This window comes from Heterodontus francisci, chromosome 29, assembly GCF_036365525.1.
Source record: "Heterodontus francisci isolate sHetFra1 chromosome 29, sHetFra1.hap1, whole genome shotgun sequence".
NCBI lineage: Eukaryota > Metazoa > Chordata > Chondrichthyes > Heterodontiformes > Heterodontidae > Heterodontus > Heterodontus francisci.
Genome location: NC_090399.1, coordinates 21,727,537 through 21,748,347, shown reverse-complemented (window position 1 = coordinate 21,748,347; position 20,811 = coordinate 21,727,537). Strand labels below are relative to the sequence as shown.

The window sequence follows — 20,811 nt, the reverse complement described above, 5'->3', positions numbered from 1 at the left end:
ATGGTTTACCTTGGGAGTGCAGCTAGAGCCAAGGCCATAGCACCACGGATGGCTCAGCTGTCCAGGGGGGCACAAGGAAGATTGGAAAAGTGATCGTGATAGGAGATTCAACAGTCAGGGGAACAGACAGGAATTTCTGTGGCCTCAGACGTAAATCCAGGATGGGGTGTCGCCTCCCTGGTGCCAGGGTCAAGGCTATCACTGAGCAGCTGCAGAGCATCCTGAAGGGGGAGGGTGAACAGCCAGCAGTCGTGGTCCACATTGGTACCAACGATATAGCTAGGAAGAGGGATGAGGTCCTGCAAAAGAGTTTATTGAACTAGGTAAGAAATTAACAAGCAGGACCTTGAAATTTGTCATCTCTGGATTACTCCCAGTGCCATGCGTAAGTGAGTACAGGAATAGAAAGATAAGATAGATGAATGGGTGGCTGGAAAGATGGTGCAGGAGGGAGGGCTTTAGATTCTTGGTTCATTGGGAAAGGGTCTGGGGGAGATGGGACCTGTACAGGTCGGACGGTTTGCACCAGAGCAGAACCAAGATTGAGTTCCTTGAGGGATGTTTTGCTAGTGCTATTGAGGAGGGTTTAAAGTAGTTTGGCAGGGGATGGGGACCTGAGGGTAGACTCAGTTGGGACAAAATCAGAAATGAAAATGAAAGGCAGAAAATTAATGGATGAGTCTGGAAGACAGATGGAAATGAAGGTTAGAAAATAAAAAAAGAGTTTAGCAGTGCTCAAGGGTATCTATTTCAATGCAAGGAGTATAGCAAATAAAGCAGATGAGCTGAGGACACAGATAGACATGCGGTAGTATGATATCATAGCTATTCCAGAAACATGGCTTAAGGAGGGAGAGAAATGGCAGCTCAACGTTCCTGGTTTACAGGGTTTTCAGACGCGATAGAGAGGGGTATGGGAAAGGATGGGCAGTGGCAATTGTGGTCAAAGAAACACTTACAGCTGTGAGGAGGGACAATGTTTTGGAAGGCTCATCAAATAAGGCCATATCATTCGAGTAAGGAACAAAAAAGGGGCAGTCACACTGCTGGGAGTGTACTGTCGACCGCAAATGGTCAGAGGGAGATAGAAGAGCAGATAGGCAAATCTCTGAGAAATGCAAAAATAATAGGGCAGTAACCTTAGGGGATGTTAACTACCCCAATATTAACTGGGATAATGTTAAAGTGAAAAGAATTGAGGAGCAAAATTCTTGAGGTACATTCAGGAGAACATTTTTGCCCAGTATGTAGCAAGTCCAACAAAAGAGAGAGCAGTTTTAGACTTGGTTTTAGGAAATGAAGATGGGCAGGTGGAAGGAGCGGTAGTGGGAGAGCATTTTGGTGGTCGTGATCATAATTCAGGCAGTTTTAAAATAATTATGGAAAGGGACAAGGATATAACAGGGGTTTGAGTTCTCAATTGGGGCAAGGCCAGTTTTACTAAGCTGAGGAGTGATTTAGCAAAAGTGGACTGGAAACAGCTACTTGAAGGTAAATCAGCGTGAGAGTAATGGGAAGCATTCAAAGGGGAGATTCAAGGGGTTCACAGTAAACATACTGTCCCAAAGAAAAAGGGTGTGACGGTCAAATCTGGAGCCCCACGGACGTCAAGGAACTTACAGGGTAAAGTAAGGCAGAAAAGGAAAGCTTATGTCCGACACCGAGATCTCAATACTACAGAAATCTGGGAGGAGTATAGAAATTGGAGGGGAACCAATAGCATTAGGCTTAAGAACCAGGAGAATCTGTCTAAGAATCTCTCTGAAGTTCCAAAGCTCGCTGCTGAATTCCTGGCAGTAGGTCAATAGACAGGAATTTTGAGTGAATTGCTGTTTTAAATGTGGGGTTTTCCCATAGATAGTCTCTCAGGTATCTTGCATTTAGTGGTATGTCCATACTACCTAAATAGTCCAGGCACACAACACGAGTCCCATGTTTGTTGGTGTCTTTGTAACTTCTGTTGGAGAACGGTGTGATAATGGAAAGACCACAGTCTGACAGGCCACAATGTGAATCTCCTTTCACAACTTAAGCTATTTTCATACTGACAAAATGGATGGTTCAGCCTGCATAGTGGGAGGGTCTTACCAGCTTCCACAACTCATACAATAGGGGATGGAGCACCCACACTCATTCAGGTGTGAATACTCTACGAGTTATCAATCCAGAATTCATAGTTGGAGTTCCAGTCTCCATTTGAATGTCTAGACTGGGTACCGACCACTGCACATTTTGATTCAGAGGTTGGAATGCTATCACTGAGCCAAAACCTTGTCCCATTCCCATTCAATTAGTCCAACCTATGTTCATGTATTAATATAAAAACATTGAGCGCACTCAGTGAGACATCTTGCTTGACTTAAATAAAATATCTCCAAACTACCTTCCTGCACTCTCCTTCCAAGCCTAAGCAATGCTTACGCTCAGAGCTTCTGTTTAAAAACCTCACTGACTGATGTGTCTCCATTTTTATCGCTCTGTATGTACAGCAACAAGGGAAGACTCCATTGAGTCCTGGGACCAGAGATTTCCCAACACAATGGGGGTGAGGTATTTACTGAGACAGGCTAACAGTGCTTATTAATCATAACCTTCCCAAAAGCAACACAAAATCTTAGCACCATAGCGTTTGAAACAGCTTCTGTCCAAATTCTTTTTTGGAGGTTAATTTATGTGAATCCTCTGCCCAATATGGTGAAGAAAAAACTGCATGTATTGATGTTATGTCCCAGATTCTATGCACTGACTTGTAAATTCACTGATGGTACTCAACATTCTGTTTAATTCAAAGAGATAATCCTTTCAATGAAAGGTTACTTGTGAGGGTGTTTACAATCTATAACTTTTTGTAATATATGTATTGAACGCTTGTCTTATCTCTTCTGTCAGATAAGATCTGTTTGACTCCATTCTATTGTAATCAATATCTATTAGTATAATGAATGTACTACAATATGTCTAGTCCATTTTTCGTCAGATCCAATGTTTTTATGTGAGGCAGAGGGGGGATTTCTTTGGGTTTTACATATTGGGAGAGAAAGGAGTCCTGTGCACGTTGTAGGAACTCCATTCCCTTATCCTCCTCGCTTACCACTTCTCTCAAACTAATATCGGGATAATTGAAATCGCCAATGATTATTATTGTTTTTTTTACTCAAGTCCCTAATTTTTCTGCACATTTCTTTCTCCACTTCTCTTCCACTTCTCGGTGGTGTGTAGACTACACTTATTAGTGCGATTGATCTTTTATTATCATTTATCTCTATCCAAATGCGTTCTATTTTTGTCTTTTGATACTTGCGTCCTTTTTTTCTACCACCATTATGTTATCCGGAATCAGTATAAACCCTCCTCCACTTCCCCTTTGATACTTTCTCACTGGGACTCAACACCGCCCCTTTTAAGTTTGAGCTGCCCCTCTCCATTAACTCCAAACATCAAGGAAAAAACGGGCTTTTGGAGAGTGGCCGCGGTCGGATGGGAATTCTGTATCAAAGTTCCGGTTTTGTGGATCGAAGCTGGGTTTGGAGATCCCGACACCCTGTCCACCTTGACTATTGCGGACTAGTTCGGTTTGGCTGGATCTTTTGACATGTTGTTCAGCTTCTTCCTGCTGTCCAGACTTGTTTTACTCGGTGTAGAAGTTTGAGATGAACAGTCAGACTCAGCCCCGCCCTGTGTTCAGGAAGTACAGTCAGACGAGCTCCTCCTCCCGGAGTGGATGATCGAGGTGTTGGTGAGTGGCGGCCGGAGTGAGTGAATCCTGCCTCGGAGTCCAGATGGGAACAGTCTGATAGCGGGACCCCGGTGAGGGGATTAGTTTGGATTGCGGATGGAGCTCCCGGTCCCTCTTCAGTTACTGCTCCTGCTCCGGCTGATCAATGCAGAAGGTGAGGATCTCACTGGGGAACGGGGTTATCCGGGAGACCCTGGGAAAGGGGGTCGGGAATGTGGGTCCAGTGGAGCCTCCTCTGGGATGCGATGATGTCCCGAGTCCCTGTGTGATCTGTGCCTTCTCCTCACTTGACTCCACCCGGGGGTCGATCACATCACCAACCAGAAATTCAGCATCGAAAGGTCTGTCCTGTTACAGCCGGGGTGGCAGGTTTTAATGGAGAGATTCCCGGAGTCCCGAAAGTCAGGGATTTGGAGCCCAGAGGAAGCCATTCAGCCCATCGAGTCAGTGCCGGCCAGACAAGTCCTGTGCAGCCTAATCGCACTTGGCCTGTAGCCATGTAACGGGAGGGTTTACCGGGGGTTGGAGGAAGGAGTTTGAGCGGGTGGGGGTGGTTTTGGTGAAGTGAGTGGGTTTTAACTTGAGCCCCGACCCCCTCGGCTCAACAGCTAAGTGTATCTGTAAAGCACTTTAACACAGTGAAGCGGCACTTGGTGTTCATGTGATCATTATCAAACACAATTTAATACTGAACCACTGAAGGAGATACTCAAACAGGTTTGGAGAAAGCAGGTTTTAATATAATCAGTGCAGCACTGAATACAAGGGGTGGGGCAGAGTCTGACTGGGGGGTTTCCCAGGCATTTCAAGCGGATTTAAAGGGGTAATTTGAAACTCGCTCTGCACAAGGGTTTTATATTTATAAAGCGCCTGTCGCTGTTATTTTTGTATTAGTTTTAGAGGATTAATTTGGTAGGATGGAGCATCCATTCACCCTTTCGGTGCTGCTGTCTCCTCCTTCTTCAACTTCTGAGTCTCCGGTTGCTCAATGCCAGAAGGTGAGGAACTGAATCGGGGACATAAAGTGATGAAAAGGTGCAACAAGTATCTCAGAGCCTGAGACAGAGGGTTGGGAATGCGCTGAGTAAAACTCTGTACCCCCCCCCCCCCATAGGCTCATTGTTGCCTTGAGCAAACTTATCATGATCTCCTTGCTCTTTCATTCTGTGACTTTACTTATGTGACCCAAAATACTAGATCCCCTTTTTGAGAAATTATATATTAGCGCCCAGTTCTCTTTATTTTCACCATCAGTGTGTGAATTGTGTGTGGAGTCCCAATGCCTGGTTTTCGTGGTCTGTGGACCATCGGCAGCTGAACTGCACTCAACCACAATCTGTTACCTCATGGCCTGGCATATCCCCCACTCTACCATTACCATCAGGCTAGGGGGATCAACCCTGGTTCAATGAGGGGTGTAGGAGAGCATGGTAGGAGCGGCACCAGACACACCTACAAATGAGTTGACAGCCTGGCAAAGCTATAACACAGGGCTACATGCATGCTAATCAGTGGAAGCCATCTTAAACCCCTTTCCCCTGTCTCCTCCACCCTTACTTCCAACAATAAATGCAAGGAGCTCATGGACTTCTTCGTAACTCAGACCGAGACCAAGGCTGAAACATTTGCAACCATCTTCAGTCAGAAGTGCCGTCTGGCTGTCCCCCGCCATCATAGATGCCAGTCTTTCAGACAATTCCTTTCACTCCATATGATATCAAGGAATGGCTGAGCACACTGGATGCAGCAATGGCTATGGGCCCTGACAACATCCTGTCTGTACTACTGAAGACTTGTGCTCCAGAACTAGTCACACCCCCCAGCCAAGCTGTTCCAGTAAGGCAAAACACTGGCATCTAACTAACAATGTGGAAAATATCCGAGGTATGCCCTGTCCACAAAAACGAAATCCAATCCAGCCAATTACTGACCAATCAGCCTACGGTCAATCATCAACAAGTGATGGAAGGTGCTGTCGGATGTGATGTGAAATGGCAACTTGGTGCAATCATTGACAAAAGAGCTGAGGTGAGGTGAAAGTGACAGCCATTGACATCAAGGCAGCATTTGACCAAGTATGGCATCAAGGAGCCCAAGCAAAATTGAAGTCAATGTGAATCGGGGAAAACTCTCCACTGATTACAGTCATAACTAGCACAAAGGAAGATGGTTGTGGTTGTAAGAGGCTGATCATCTCAGCTCCAAGACATCACTGCAGGAGCTCCTCAAGGTTCTCCTCGACACGACCATCTTTATCAATGACCTTCCCTACATTAAAACGTCAGAAGTGGGGATGTTGGCAGATAATTGCACAATGTTCACAATTCCTCAGACACTGAAGCAGTCTGAGCCCTCATGCAGCAAGACCTGGGCAACATTCAGGTTTGGGCTGATAAGTGGCAAGTAACATTTGTGCCACACAAGTTCCAGGCAATGACCATCTTTAACAAGAGAGAATCTAATCATCTCCCCTTGACGTTGAATGGCATTATGATTGCTAAATCCCCCACTATCAACATCCTTGTGGAAAAACTGAACTGGACTTAAATCCTGATTTTGCTCTTATTACTGAATGTACTTAGCAATATGTTAGAGAACTGCCATTTGGACAATGAGACAAGGAGGCAGTGCTGAAATTTGCTGAATTGCCTTTTAGCGTCGACTCTAGATGGGTAGTTGTGTCTTCCAATCTTCCCTAGATATGGGGGAGGTGCCAGAGGATTGGAGAATGGCAAATGTGACACCCTTATTAAAGAAAGGGTGTAAGGACAGGTCTAGCAACTACAGGCCAGTTAGTTTAACATCAGTGGTGGGTGAGGTTTTAGAAACAATGATCAGGGAAAAAAATCAACAGGCACTTGGAGAGGTTTGAGTTAATTAAGGAGAGACAGCACAGATTTGTAAAAGGCAGATTATGCTTGACTAATTTAATTGAATTTTTTTGAAGAGGTGACAGTGAAGGTTGATGAAGGAAATGCGGTGGATGTTGTCTATATAGATTTTAAAAAAGCATTTGATAAAGTACCACATAAAAGGCTGGTGAACACAATTGAGGCTCATGGAATAAGAGGGTCACTGTCCAATTGGGTAAAAAATTGGCTTAAGGACCGAAAACAGTGAGTCATGGACAATGGTTGATTTTCAGACTGGAGAATGGTAGACAGTGGTGTTCCTCAAGGGTCAGTGCTGGGACCAGTGCTTTTTTTGCTAGATATAAATGAGTTAGATCTTGGAATATGGAGTAGAATTTCAAAATTTGCCAATGATGCCAAACTTGGTGGAGTGGCAAACAGTGAGAATGATACAAACTGCCTGTAACAGGAGCTGGCATCGACTTGATAGGCTGAATGGCCTCCTTCTGTGCTGTAAATGACTCTATGACTCTACCTGGAGGCAACACAGACAGAAGAAATGAGGAAGCACAAACTGGTGGGAATATGCCGCAACTTGCAAATTGCTGTCTTTTTCACTTTGCTAAACAACTCTCCTTACCAAGGGGAGTTCTCCTATCCTGACAGTGGTGTGGGTCTGGCACCAGGGAGGCGGCGCGCCATCTTGGATTCACGTCTGCAGCCGCGGAAATGCCTGTCTTTTCCCCGATCGAGTCTCCTGTCGCTGTTGCCCTTCCAATCTTCTCCATGCCCAGTGCACGGCTGGGCCAACCACGGTGCCATGGTTTTGTTGTGGAAGGACCCAGTTTAGAAAGCCGAGGCCCTGGAATAATGTTTGCGTTTCAGGCTGGAATCTAATCAGGAGGCTTGAATGATGTGCTGTTATTTAGAACAGTGTGTGAGCTGCTTATAAAGTTACCTGAGTGGCCTCAGACACAGTTCAGATTTTTTGGTACACTATAGCATAGTGGAGGAACACAACGATGTCCCATCAAGAGCTGTCTGGAAGGTGGCGTTGCGAGGCAGGGTTAACTTGTGCCACTCTTGCATACTTTGTAGTGGCTGATTTGGAGTGGTATTGCTGGATGCTGAGGATGGCCCATCATCTCTGGTGGGAAATGTTGTGTTTCAGGGAGGGGTCCCTATTGAGCTGTGCCAGTATTGCTTACAAAGTTTGTAGAGAAATCTAAATAACATCTTTTGTTCCTTAAGACTAGACTTGACTTCAGCTCACTTAGAACAACAAATATTTATACCAGGAGTGAATTGCTGCTTTTTTTTTAAGTCGTAAGGTTTATTAGTAGCAGTAATGTTTACTATCGAATAGATAGAGAAATGGCAGGGCAGCTCCGACCTCTTGAGTGCACATCCTATGCTATGTGGGAGCTCTGGGATGCTTCTTAGGTCCGGATAACCATATGTGCAGGACGTGTCGTCAGTTTCAGTGGCTCGAACCCTGGGTTTTGGAGCTTGAGCAGTAGCTGGTGTCAATGCAGCACATCTGTGAGGTTGAGAGCTTCATAGATAGCACGGTTATAGATGTGGTCACCCTGCAGCTTAAGGGTATGCAGGGAGCGAGGGAATGGGTGATCACAAACAGGTAGGTAGTGCAGGAGACCCCTGAGCGCATCCCACTCTTCAACCAGTATTCAGTTCTAAATACTAATGAAAGCGATGGCTCATCTGGGGAATGTAGCCACAGCCAAGTCCATGGCATCATGGTTGCCTTGGCTGTGCATGGGGCGGAGGAGGATTGGAGGAGCAATGGTGATAGAGATTCGATAGTTTAAGGAGGGGACGGACATTTCTGTGGTCGCGGGCGTGTGTCCGGGATGGTGTGTTGCCTCCCTGGTGCCAGGGTCAACAATGTCACTGAATGGCTGCAGAGCACCCTAAGGGGAGAGGGGGAGCAGCCAGCAGTTGTGGTCCACATGTAGGCAGAAAGGGATGTGGTGCTGTAGTCAGAATTTGGGGAGCTAGGTAAGAAATTAGCAAGCAGGACCTCAAAAGTAGCAATCTCCAGATCAGTCCCAGTGCCACGCGCAAGTGAGTATAGAAGTAGGATAAAGCAGATGAATGTCCTGGGACATTGGGACCGGCTCTGGGAGAGATGGGACCTGTACAGGCCGGACTAATACTAAAGAGGAATACCACGATGCACAAAATACTGGCCGTACTGGACCTGGTATTGGGGAATGAGCCCGGCCAGATCCCGGCCAGATGGTCGAAGTTTCAGTTGGGGAGCATTTCGGGAGCAGTGACCATAATTCCATAAGTTTTAAGGTACTTGTGGATAAGGATAAGAGTAGTCCTCGGGTGAAGGTGCTAAATTGGGGGAAGGCTAATTATAACAATATTGGGCAGGAACTGAAGAATTTAGATTGGGGGCAGTTGTTTGAGGGTAAATCAACATCTGACATGTGGGAGTCTTTCAAACATCAGTTGATTAGAATCCAGGACCAGCATGTTCCTGTGAGGATGAAGGATAAGTTTGGCAAGTTTCGGGAACCTTGGATAACGAGGGATATTGTGAACCTAGTCAAAAAGAAAAAGGAAGCATTCGTAAGGGCTATAAGGTTGGGAACAGACAAAACCCTTGAGGAATATGAAGAAAGTAGGAAGGAACTTAAGGGCTAAAAGGGGTCATGAAAAGTCATTGGCAAACAGGATTAAGGACAATCCCAAGACTTTTTATACATATATAAAGAGCAAGAGGCTAGCCAGGGAAAGGGTTGGCCCACTCAAGGACAGAGAAGGGAATCTATGTGTGGAGCCAGAGGAAATGGGCGAGGTACTAACTGAGTACTTTGCATCAGTATTAACCAAAGAGAAGGACTTGGTGGATGATGAGTCTAGGGAAGGGAGTGTAGATAGTCTGGGTCATGTCGATATCAAAAAGGAGGAGGTGTTGGGTGTCTTGCAAAGCATTAAGGTAGATAAGTCCCCAGGGCCTGATGGGATCTACCCCAGAATACTGAGGGAGGCAAGGGAGGAAATTGCTGGGGCCTTGACCATAATCTTTGTATCCTCATTGGCTACAGGTGAGGTCCCAGAGGACTGGAGAATAGCCAATGTTGTTCCTTTGTTTAAGAAGGGTAGCAAGGATAATCCAGGATATTATAGGCCGGTGAGCCTTACGTCAGTGGTCGGGAAATTATTGGAGAGGATTCTTCGGGACAGGATTTACTCCCATTTGGAAACAAATGGACCGATTAGCAAGAGGCAGCATGGTTTTGTGAAGGGGAGGTCGTGTCTCACTAACTTGATTGAGTTTTTTGAGGAAGTGACGAAGATGATTGATGAAGGAAGGGCAGTGGATGTTGTCTACATGGACAAGGTCCCTCATGGCAGACTGGTACAAAAGGTGAAGTCACACGGGATCAGAGGTGAGCTGGCAAGATGGATACAGAACTGGCTCGGTAATAGAAGACAGAGGGTAGCAGTGGAAGGGTGCTTTTCTGAATGGAGGGATGTGACTAGTGGTGTTCTGCAGGGATCAGTGCTGTGACTTTTGCTGTTTGTATTATATATAAATGATTTGGAGGAAAATGTAGCTAGTCTGATTAGTAAGTTTGTGGACGACACAAAGGTTGGTGGAGTTGCGGATAGTGATGAGGATTGTCAGAGGATATAGCAGGATACAGATTGGTTGGAGACTTGGGCGGAAAAATGGCAGATGGAGTTTAATCCGGACAAATGTGAGGTAATGCATTTTGGAAGGTCTAATGCAGGTGGGAAGTATACAGTAAATGGCAGAACCCTTAGGAGTATTGACAGGCAGAGAGATCTGGGCATACAGGTCCACAGGTCACTGAAAGTGGCAACGCAGGTGGATAAGGTAGTCAAGAAGGCATATGGCATGCTTGCCTTCATCGGTCGGGGCATAGAGTATAAAAATTGGCAAGTCATGCTGCAGCTGTACAGAACCTTAGTTAGGCCACACTTAGAATATTGCGTGCAATTCTGGTCACCACACTACCAGAAGGATGTGGAGGCTTTGGAGAGGGTACAGAGGAGGTTTACCAGGATGTTGCCTGGTCTGGAGGGTATTCGCGATGAGGAGAGGTTGGATAAACTCGGATTGTTTTCACTGGAACGACGGAGGTGGAGGGGTGACATGATAGAGGTTTACAAAGTTATGAGCGGCATGGACAGAGTGGATAGTCAGAAGCTTTTTCCCAGGGTGGAAGAGTCAGTTACTAGGGGACATAGGTTTAAGGTGAGAGGGGCAAAGTTTAGAGGGGATGTGCGAGGCAAGTTCTTTACACAGAGGGTGGTGAGTGCCTGGAACCTGCTGCCGGGGGAGGTTGTGGAAGCAGGTACGGTAATGACATTTAAGAGGCATCTTGACAAATACATGAATTGGATGGGAATAGAGGGATATGGACCTTGGACGTGCAGAAAGTTTTAGTTTAGACAGGCATCATGATCAGCGCAGGCTTGGCGGGCCGAATGGCCTATTCCTGTGCTGTACTGTTCTTTGTTCTTTGGTTCCTTCGACCAGGCACATAAATAATCTGGCTACAAGAGCAGGGAATTCTGCGGCAATTAACTCAACTCCTGATTACCTAAAGCCTGTTCAGTCAGCAAGGCACAAGTCAGGAGTGTGTTGGAATACTCTCCACTGGTGCCTGGTTGAATATTGCTCTAAGAGTCAAGAAGCTTGACACCATCCAGGACAAAGCAACCCACGTGATCGGCACCCCAGCCACCAGCTTACACATTCACTCCCTCCATCATGGGCACCCAGTGGCAGCAGTGTGTACAGATACAAGATGCACTGCAGCAGCTCATCCAAGGCTTCTTCGCCAACACCTTACAACCCTGTGACCTCTGACACTTAGAAGAGCAAGGGAACAGATGCACGGGAACACCACTTGCAAGTTCGCCTCCAAGTCACACATAATCCTTACTTTGAACTATATCGCCGTTCCTTCACTGTTGCTGGATCAAAATCCTGGAACTCCTCCTTAAACAGCATCATGAGTGTACCTACACCACATGGACTGCAGCGTTTCAAGAAGGCGGTTCACTGTCACCTTCTCGGACAATTAGGGATACACAATAAATACTGGCCTTGCCTGTGATGCTCACATCTCAAGAACAAATTTAAAAATATGTTTGGCAATTGTTGCTGGAAGTGGTCCTAGAGGATTCATTGCATGATATTTGAAAATGTTATTGTATTCACCTTAGACTGGTCCAGTCTCTCCGTAGTTGAATGTTTTTACCTCGTGGTTGGAAGTTTTATTTCTGCTATTTGCTTCCCTCTGGGTTCCTTCCCCATCGCCCCCTTTCCCTTTTGGGCTCTCATTTCGCACCCCCCCCCCCCCCCCACCCCTTTCCTTCTGGGTGTCTTTTCCCCACTCCGCCCCCCCAACCCTTTTCCCTCTGGAACCATTCCTCCCTGCAGACACCCCCTCTGAAGTAGGGTCTCCCCGCCCCTTCTTCCCTTCACTGAGAGTCTATATGTTCCTGGTTGTAAATTGTGTAAGTCGCATTATCCCACCAGTAAATTATTGCAATCCTATAAAACATAAGAAATAGGAGCAGGATTAGGGCATTCACCCCTGCAAGCCTGCTCCACCATTCAATAAGATCATGGCTGATCTGATTATGGCCTCAACTCACTGCCAGTCTCACATGATCTTAGATTTTTGACCTACAAGGGAATCGGTCTCCTCTGTCTTGAATCTATTTAATGATCCAGCTGGAGTAGAGAATTCTAAAGATTAACCACCCTCTGAGAAAAGAAACTCCTCCTCATATGCCACCTTAAATAGGAGACCCCTTATTATGAAACTGTGCCTCCTAGTTCCAGATATTCTGATGGGAAACATCCTCTCAGCATCTACCCTGTCGAGCCCCCTCAGAATCTTACATGTTTTAATGAGATCACCTCTCACTCTTCAAAACTCTAATGACTGTAGGTCCAACCTGCTCAACCTTTCCTCATAAGGCAGCCCCTTAATTCCCAGGAATCTACTTAGTGAACCTTCTATGAACTACCTGCAATGCACTTATATTCCTCCTTAAATAAGGAGACCAATACTGTAAGCAGTGCTCTAGGTGTGGTCTCACCAATGCTCTGTACAGTTGGAGCAAGACTTCTCTACTTTTATACTGTTATTTAAATAATACTTTGCTTTTCTAGACATAATACCAAAGTGGATAATGTCACATTTTCCCACATTATACTCTGTCAGATAAATTTTTGTCCACTCTCTTAATCCCTTTGCAGACTCTTTGTGTCCTCCTCACAAATTCCTTTCCCACCTATCTTTGTATCGTCTGCAAAATTGGCTACAATGCATTCTGCACTTCATCCAAGTCATTAGCATAGATTGTAATTGTTGAGGCCCCAGTACTGAACCCTGTTGCACCCCACTAGTTATAGTTTTTCAACCTGAAAATGATCCATTTATCCCAACTCTCTGTCTCCTGTATTTTAGAAAATCTAAATGCATGACATCTACTGATTCCCCTTTATCTACTCTGATTGTTACATCCTCAAAGAATTCTAATAAACTTATTAAACATGATTTCCCTTTCATACAATCAAGCAGTCAGCATGATTTATTGTGATTTTCCAAGTGTCCTGTTACTACTTCCTTAATAATGGATTCCAGCATATTCCCAATGACAGATGTTAAGCTAACTGGCCTATAATTTCCTGCTTTCTGTCCCCCTCCTTTCTTGAATCAAGGTGTTACGTTTGCAGTTTTCCAGTCAGTTGGGACCTGATAGCCCCCTTTCATACTGCCAGAGCCCCCTGCATTGCATCAGGTGCAGTCAGGTTCCTCAGTTGGTGCCATTTCTACCAGGTTGACGTCATTCCCTGTTTCCTTTGACTCAAGTTCTGTGTGACGATAACAACAACTAACTGGGATCCTCAGTTACAGCCAATCTGTACTTGGACTTCACGTCAAAATGTACAGACTGACCTGAACCAAATCAAGAGATCACACAGAGGCCAGTGGGCTTAGTGTTCGGAGCACCTCCCATGGAGCACATCATCCTAAACTAAGATCAGCACCAGCATTTCTAAGCGTATGTCTGTGAATCAGTGGGTGTTTGTGAAGATTGTACAAATTGTAGGGTGTTTAATGGACGGTGTTGGTGAATTGTAGGGCGTTCCTGGTAATATTACTTGGTCTAACAGCTTGTCCTTAAAACTTCAGACTCATCAGGAGCAATGTTACAGGCAGTCTTCTGGTTACTCATATATTTTGAAGCCTTTTGGTATAGCTAAGATGTGTGATAGTTTTACCTGGTCTGTCATGGGGATATGTTCAGTATATTTGCTGTATTCCAGCAGTGAATGAAACACTGTTGTGTTTAAGTTTCCATGGTTACAATGAACATCAGAAGTAGAGTTTCTATTTTTTTGTGTGATTGGGGAAAGTGCATCCTGCAATCCACTCAAAATTGCTCTGAATATGTTGCACTTCAGTTTTCTAATAAAATTAATTTGCATAATCCTGTTGTGTGGCACTACCACCGTGCTAAATAGGACAGATTTTGAACAGGTCTGGCAACTCAAAACTGGGCATCCATGAGGTGCTGTGGGCCATCAGCAGCAGCAAAATTGTAATCAACCACAATCTGTAACCTCATGGCTTGGCATATCCCCCACTCTACCATTACCATCAGGCCCGGTGACCAATCCTGCTTCAATAAAGAGTGCAGGAGGGCAGGCCTGGAGCAGCACCAGGCATACCTCAAAATGAGGTGTCTGCCTGGTGAAGCTGCAACACAGGACTACTTGCATGCTAAACAGCGGAAGGATCATGCAACAGACAGAGCTAAGCAATCCCACAACGAACAGATTAGATTTAAGCTCTGTAGTCTTGCCACATCCAGTCATGAATGGTGGTGGACAATTCAACAAGTGACAGGACGAGGTGGCTCCACAAATATTCCCATCCTCAATGATGGGAGAGCCCCAGCACGTTCGTGCAAAAGACAAGGCTGAACGTTTGCATCCATCTTCAGCCAGAAGTGCCGAGTGAATGATCCATCTCGGCCTCCTCCTGATGTTCCCAGTATCACGCAGTCTGATTCACACCACATGATGGCAAGAAACGACTGAAGGCACTGGATACTGCAAAGGCTATAGGCCCTGACAACATTCCGGCAATAGTACTGAAGACTTATGCAGTACTGAGGGAGTGCTGTGCAGTCAAAGGTGCCACCTTTCAGATGCGATGTTAAACCGAGGCCCTTTATGTCCTCTTGGGCGTACATAAGCGATTCCACGGCACTATTTCAAAGAAGAGCAGGGGAGATATTTCTGGTTCCGATGAAGGGTCACTGACCCGAAACGTTAACTCTGCTTCTCTTTCCACAGATGCTGCCAGACCTGCTGAGTGGTTCCAGCATTTCTTGTTTTTTATTTCAGATTTCCAGCATCCATAGTATTTTGCTTCTATCTGAGATATTTCTGGTGTCAAGGTCAATATTTATCCCTTCTTCAGCACCATTAAAACAGATTATCTGGTCATTATCACATTGCTGTTTGTGAGAGCTTGCTGTGCACAAATTGGCTGCCCTGTTTCCCACTTTACAATGGTGAATGCACTTCAAAGTATCCTGAGATCAAGAAAGGCAGGCATTTCAGTGTTTCATTCACTACCACAGCTGAAATGATTAAATTTGCTTTTCTATGTCAATCAGGTGGAATGAAAGAAGTGTTTGGTGTCGTTGGTTCATCAGTTTTACTGGATCCTGAATATGGAGCTGATCTCAGTAACAGTGACGTTATATGGATGTTCACTGGCAGCAGTGGAAAGCCTGTTATTATTTTGGATTATGTACCAAATCACCCAAAAGCGGAACCAAGTGAACAGTTCAAATCTCGATTGCATTTTAATGTATCCAGTGGTTGTTTGATGTTGAACAATTTAAAACCCAGTGACCAAGGTGTTTATACCATCACTGTAAATGAAGATTGGAAAAGGAGTAAAGATTTAAAACTCATTGGTAAGTGGTTTCAACTTTTACCTCTTTGAAAGTGATGCAGCTCCGGCAAAAATTGATCAGCCTCGGTCTTGGAAGTTTCAGTTGACCCAGGATCCACAGCCTCAGGCATCTACCACTAGCCTTTGTGTGAGGAAAAAAATACCCTGCTGATTTCAGTGCGGAATGGCTTAGCTGTAATTGTAAGATTCTGCCTCATGTTCTGGATTTCCCCACAAGAAGTGGCTGTGGTAGTTTGTCTTCATTTGCGGTTCAACTAATCACGTAGGGAAAATTTGTAATTATAGAAATTAAATGCAGCCATCCAGCCAGTCTGCGTTGTTGTGATCTGTCTGTCATCCCATGGAGAATCGACCAGGGATTGTGATCCACCTTCTAGAGCTGTATTCATCAGGTTAAGGCAGAAGAACTCTTTCCCAAATCAGACCATTGGACGTTTTTAATAGGGGAAGAGTGGTGGAGGAGAGCGGTGGACAATATCAGGATTGGAGTTAAATACCCTGTTTTGACATTTCTGATTATGCTGCCAGCAGGGGACGTTGGTGAGATGTATCTTAACAATGCTACTAATGAGCTTAAAAACAGAGGACAGTGGGGCTGAGAGAATGTAGATTGGAATTCAGACCGAGTCTCTGGACAAGCTGCAAACAGTGAAAGATTCCAGCGATGGTTTGCATTTATTTGTTTTTCGTTAGAATTCAGTCGGGGTCATTGCCCTGGAATTGCCATTCTGACTCCGGGAGGAGTGGGGAGGTGGGGGGAAATAGTCAATGTTTTGAAAACATCACTGGTGTCAGGCTGACAGAGGAAAAGATGGAACTGCCGGGAGAGAAAATTCTGCACTGGGCTGAAGGTCATGCTGCAGGGCTTCACTTTCTTACAGCCTGGAGATGTGGAGAAAATCAGATCATTTTGGGAATGCCAGTCGAATAATGTGGTGAATTTACACAAAGCGAAGCATTGCTCGGGGCGGTGGGGGGGGGGGGGGGGGAGGTGAAGTTTGGGTTTTGGTGCTCTTAAGTTCACTGGAAAATAAAGCAGCTTTAAGATTCATATCTGGCCTTAGCTTATGTTTGGAAAGATTGGTGAGGTATGTGCGGTCATATATAGAAGACAAAAAATATCCAGCTCAGGTTGCAAGAGGATGCTAGTGTTAATGCCAGGTTATACTATCACACAAGTAGATACACGGCAGTAAGAGTCAAGTTGAGTGAAGTAATGAGCTCACTCCACTTAGAAGAGTGAGACTGATAATTGGCAATGGCAACTTAATCACAGAAAAATTACGGCATAGAAGGAGGCCATTCAGCCCCTTGTGTCTGTGCTAGCTTGTATTTATGTAAGACCATAACCATAATAAAAGTTCCAAGATGCTTCACAGGAGCATTATAATATAAAATAGGACTAAACCACATAAGGAGATATTAGGCCACATGACCAAGCTTGGTCAAAGTAGGTTTTAAGGAGCGTTTTAAAGGAGGAAAGAGGTAGGGAGGTTTAGGGAGGAAATTTCAGAGCTTCGGGCCGTGGCAGCTGAAGGCATGGCCACCAATGGTGGGGCAATTAAGATTGGGGATTTAATTATTATAATTAGACGAGTGCAGATATTTCAGAGGTCTGTGGGACTGGAGGAGATTAGAGAGATGGAGAGGGGCGAGGCCAGGGAAGGATTTAAAAATGAGGATGAGAATTTTAGAATCAAGGCGTTGCTTGTCAGACAGTCAGTATAGGTCAGCGAGCACAGTGGGGGGGTGGGTGAATGGAACCTGATGCGGGTTTGGATGTGGGCAGCAGAGTTTTGGATGATGTCACATTTACGGAGGGTAGAATATGGGAGGCCAGCCAGGAGTGTGTTGGAATAGTCAAGTCTAGAGGCAATAAAAACAAGAATGAGCGTTTCAGCAGCAGATAAGCTGAGGCGGGGCAGAGTGGGACGATGTTGTGGAGCTGGAAACAGGCGGCCTTAGAGATGGGGGAAGAAAACAGAATTCTGGAAATGCACAGCAGGTCAGGCTGCATCTGTGGAGAGAGAGACCAAGTTAACATTTCAAGTCAATGACCTTTCAACAGAATGGTCTTAGTGATGGTGTGGATATGTGGTCGGTAGATCATCTTGGAGTCAAATGTGACACCAAGCGTTTTGAACACTCTGCTTTAGTCTCAGACAGTTGCCAGGGAGAAGGATGGAGTCGGTAGCTGGAGAGCTAAGTTTGCGGTGGGGATCGAAGGCAATGTCTTCGGTCTTGCCAACATTTAGTTGGAGAAAATTTCTGCTGATCCAGTACTGGATGTCAGACAAGCAGTGTGACAATTTAGAGACAGTGGAGGGGTAGAGAGTGGTGGTGGTGGTGAGATCGAGCTGTGTATCGTCAGTGTACATGTGGAGACTGACATGTTTTCAGCTGATGTGACCTAGGGGCAGCATGTAGATAGAGAAGAAGGGGGTTAAGGATAGAACCTCGGAAGACATCAGAGGTAATGGTGCAGGAATGGGAATAAAAGTCATTGCAGATGAATCTCTGGCTGCCATTAGATAAGAATGGAACCAGGTGTGAGCAGTCCCACCCAGCTGGACGACAGTGGAGAGGCATTGAAGGAGGAATTTGTGGTCAACAGTGTCAAAGGCTGTCGACTGGTCGAGAAGGATGAGGAAGGAAAGTTTACCTTTCTCACAGTCACATAGGATGTCATTAGTGACTTAGATAAGAGCTGTTTAGGTACTAAGGTAGGGGCGGGCACCTGATTGGAGGGATTCGAACATGGAGTTCTGGGAGAGGCAGGCACAGATTTGGAAGCTGGCAACATGGTTTTTGAGAAGAGAAGGAGGCTGACAGTGGGACAGTAGTTTGCAAGGAGAGTGGGGTCAAGGGTTTTTTGAGGGAAGCGATATAAGGGAGATGGCCTTCCACGTGGTTAATAAAATATGAGTAACAAGACCACACGAAATGGCAAGGTCAAGGGGGTGGCTGTGAATTTGGGTTGGGGAGTTTATATGGAGGGAGAGATTAAAGGAGACGAGGAGGACACTGAGCTCTGAGGAGAGAGGATATGATGAATTTAGAAGGAGGTTGAAATCACTGAGGAATTGAAGTTGCTCGATGCAGAGGCTGAGGGAGAAAATTGCATGGCACTTGGGTGGGCACTGGAGAACAAGAACTATAAATGAGAGGTGAGAGGGTGGAACAAGATGAGCTGCTCAATGGAGGAGAAAGTGCCAGAGGAGTAAGAGGACAGACTAAGCTGTGATTTGGTGATAACAGGCACCCTGCCACCGTGCCAGTCTGGGTGAGGAAGGTGGTAGAAGTTATAACCAGGTGGGGAGGCTTCTTTTACAGGGTGATGTCAACACCCCTCAGATAGGTTTCCGTCAATGCCATGCCGTTGAAATAATCATGTACAATAGGCTTGTGATGACAAAGCTCTCGTTCATGAGTGTATAGAAGGAATGATTTTAAATTAGTGACTGTCCCCATCACTGTCCTCCCTCAGGAGAGGACATCGTCCTTTAACAAAACTCTGAAAATATCCTCTAAGTCTTTACTTTTCCTGTGGTATTAGACCCAAACTCCCGAGCCCCAGGGCTTATATGCACTTGGCTATGTAAGATCGACTGATGTTCTGATCTAGATGTTTTAAATGTGAACAGGATGCGGTAGGAGGGCTACAGAAAAATTAATTTCTCTGGTGGAGAATTACCAACAAGGAGACCTAATCTTAAAGGTAGAACTAGGTGGTTCGGGAATGAAATTCGGAAGTATTTTTCAAACAAAGATTAGTAGAAATAGCCTCTCTCCCACAAGGGTCTGAAAACTCCAATTGTCCTAGCCAGCAAACTGAGAACAATCCTTTCTTTTGTTGGAAATGGGTATCAAGGCAAATGGAGCAAAGGTGGGAACATGCGATCAAAGTGCAGATCAATTATGATCTAATTGAATGTTGAAGGAAGTTCAAGGGTCTCTGCTCATACTATGGTGTAATCCTTTTGAATCTAGGCAATACACTCTCCATGGCTTTAATATCCCTCTGTAATACAGTGCTCAAAACTACCCCCCAGTAGTCAATAGTCTAATTGTTATCAGATACAAACTTACCATGAACTCCTTGCTCTTTCACCCTGTATTTCTATGACCCAAACTATTATTAGCCTTTTTTTAATACGTTACTCTTCTGCACTTGCACTTTCCAGAAATTACCTGTGTGTGCCCAGTTCTTTGTTTTCACTATAAGTGTCTTTGAATTTTCAAATCAATTTTCAAATCCTCTCTGGCCACAGGAGAGGTACCAGAGGACTGGAGGACAGTGAATGTGGTACCATTATTCAAGAAGGGTAGCAGGGATAAACCAGGTAATTACAGGCCATCAGTGGTTGGGAAACTATTGGAAAAAATTCTGAGGGACAGGAATTAATCTCCACTTGGAGAGGCAGGGATTAATTAGGGATAGTCAGCATGGCTTTGTCAGGGGAAGATGGTATCTAACTAACTAACTTGAATTTTTCAAGGCAGTGACTAGATGTGTAGATGAGAGTAAAGCAGTTGATGTAGTCTACATGGACTTCAGTAAGGTTTTTGATAAGGTCCCGCATGGGAGATTGGTTAATAATGTAAGAGCCCATAGGATCCAGGGCAATTTGGCAAATTGGATCCAAAATTGGCTTAGTGACAGGAGTCAGAGGGTGATGGTCGATGGTTGTTTTTGTGAGTGGAAGCCTGTGACCAATGGTGTACCACAGGGATCGGCGCTGGGACCCTTGCTGTTTGTAGCGTACATAAATGATTTAGAAGTGAATATAGGAGGTATGATAACTAAGTTCGCAGATGACACGAAAATTGGTGGTGTCGTAAATAGTGAGGAGGAAAGCCTTAGATTACAGGATGATATAGATGGGCTGGTAAGATGGGTGGAGCTGTGGCAAATGGAATTTAATCCTGAGAAGTGTGAGGTGATGCATTTTGGGAGGTCTAACAAGGCAAGGGATTATACATGGATGGCAGGACCCTAGGAAGTACAGAGGGTCAGAGGGACCTTTCTGTACTTGTCCATAGATCACTGAAGGCAGCAGCACAGGTAGATAAGGTCGTTAGGAAGGCATGTGGGATACTTGCCTTTATTAGCCGAGGCATAGAATATAAGAGCAGGGAAGTTATGATGGAGCTGTATAAAGCACTAGTTAGGCCACAGCTGGAGTACTGTGTACAGTTCTGG

General features: G+C 45.2%; 1 protein-coding gene across 3 annotated transcripts in view; it reads left to right on the top strand.

Annotated features, from left to right (window-relative positions):
• The first annotated feature begins 3,471 nt into the window (after positions 1–3,471).
• Positions 3,472–20,811, top strand: part of LOC137345974 (carcinoembryonic antigen-related cell adhesion molecule 1-like) — a 55,569-nt gene continuing 38,229 nt past the window's right edge. For 2 of the 3 annotated variants that reach the window (XM_068009238.1, XM_068009239.1), the window contains exons 1-2: positions 3,472–3,890; positions 15,304–15,609. In XM_068009238.1, the coding sequence (XP_067865339.1) occupies positions 3,833–3,890; positions 15,304–15,609 (364 nt within the window). In that variant the 5' untranslated portion in view covers positions 3,472–3,832. The remainder of the gene's footprint in view (positions 3,891–15,303; positions 15,610–20,811) is intronic. The other variant, XM_068009240.1, reaches the window with a different exon arrangement.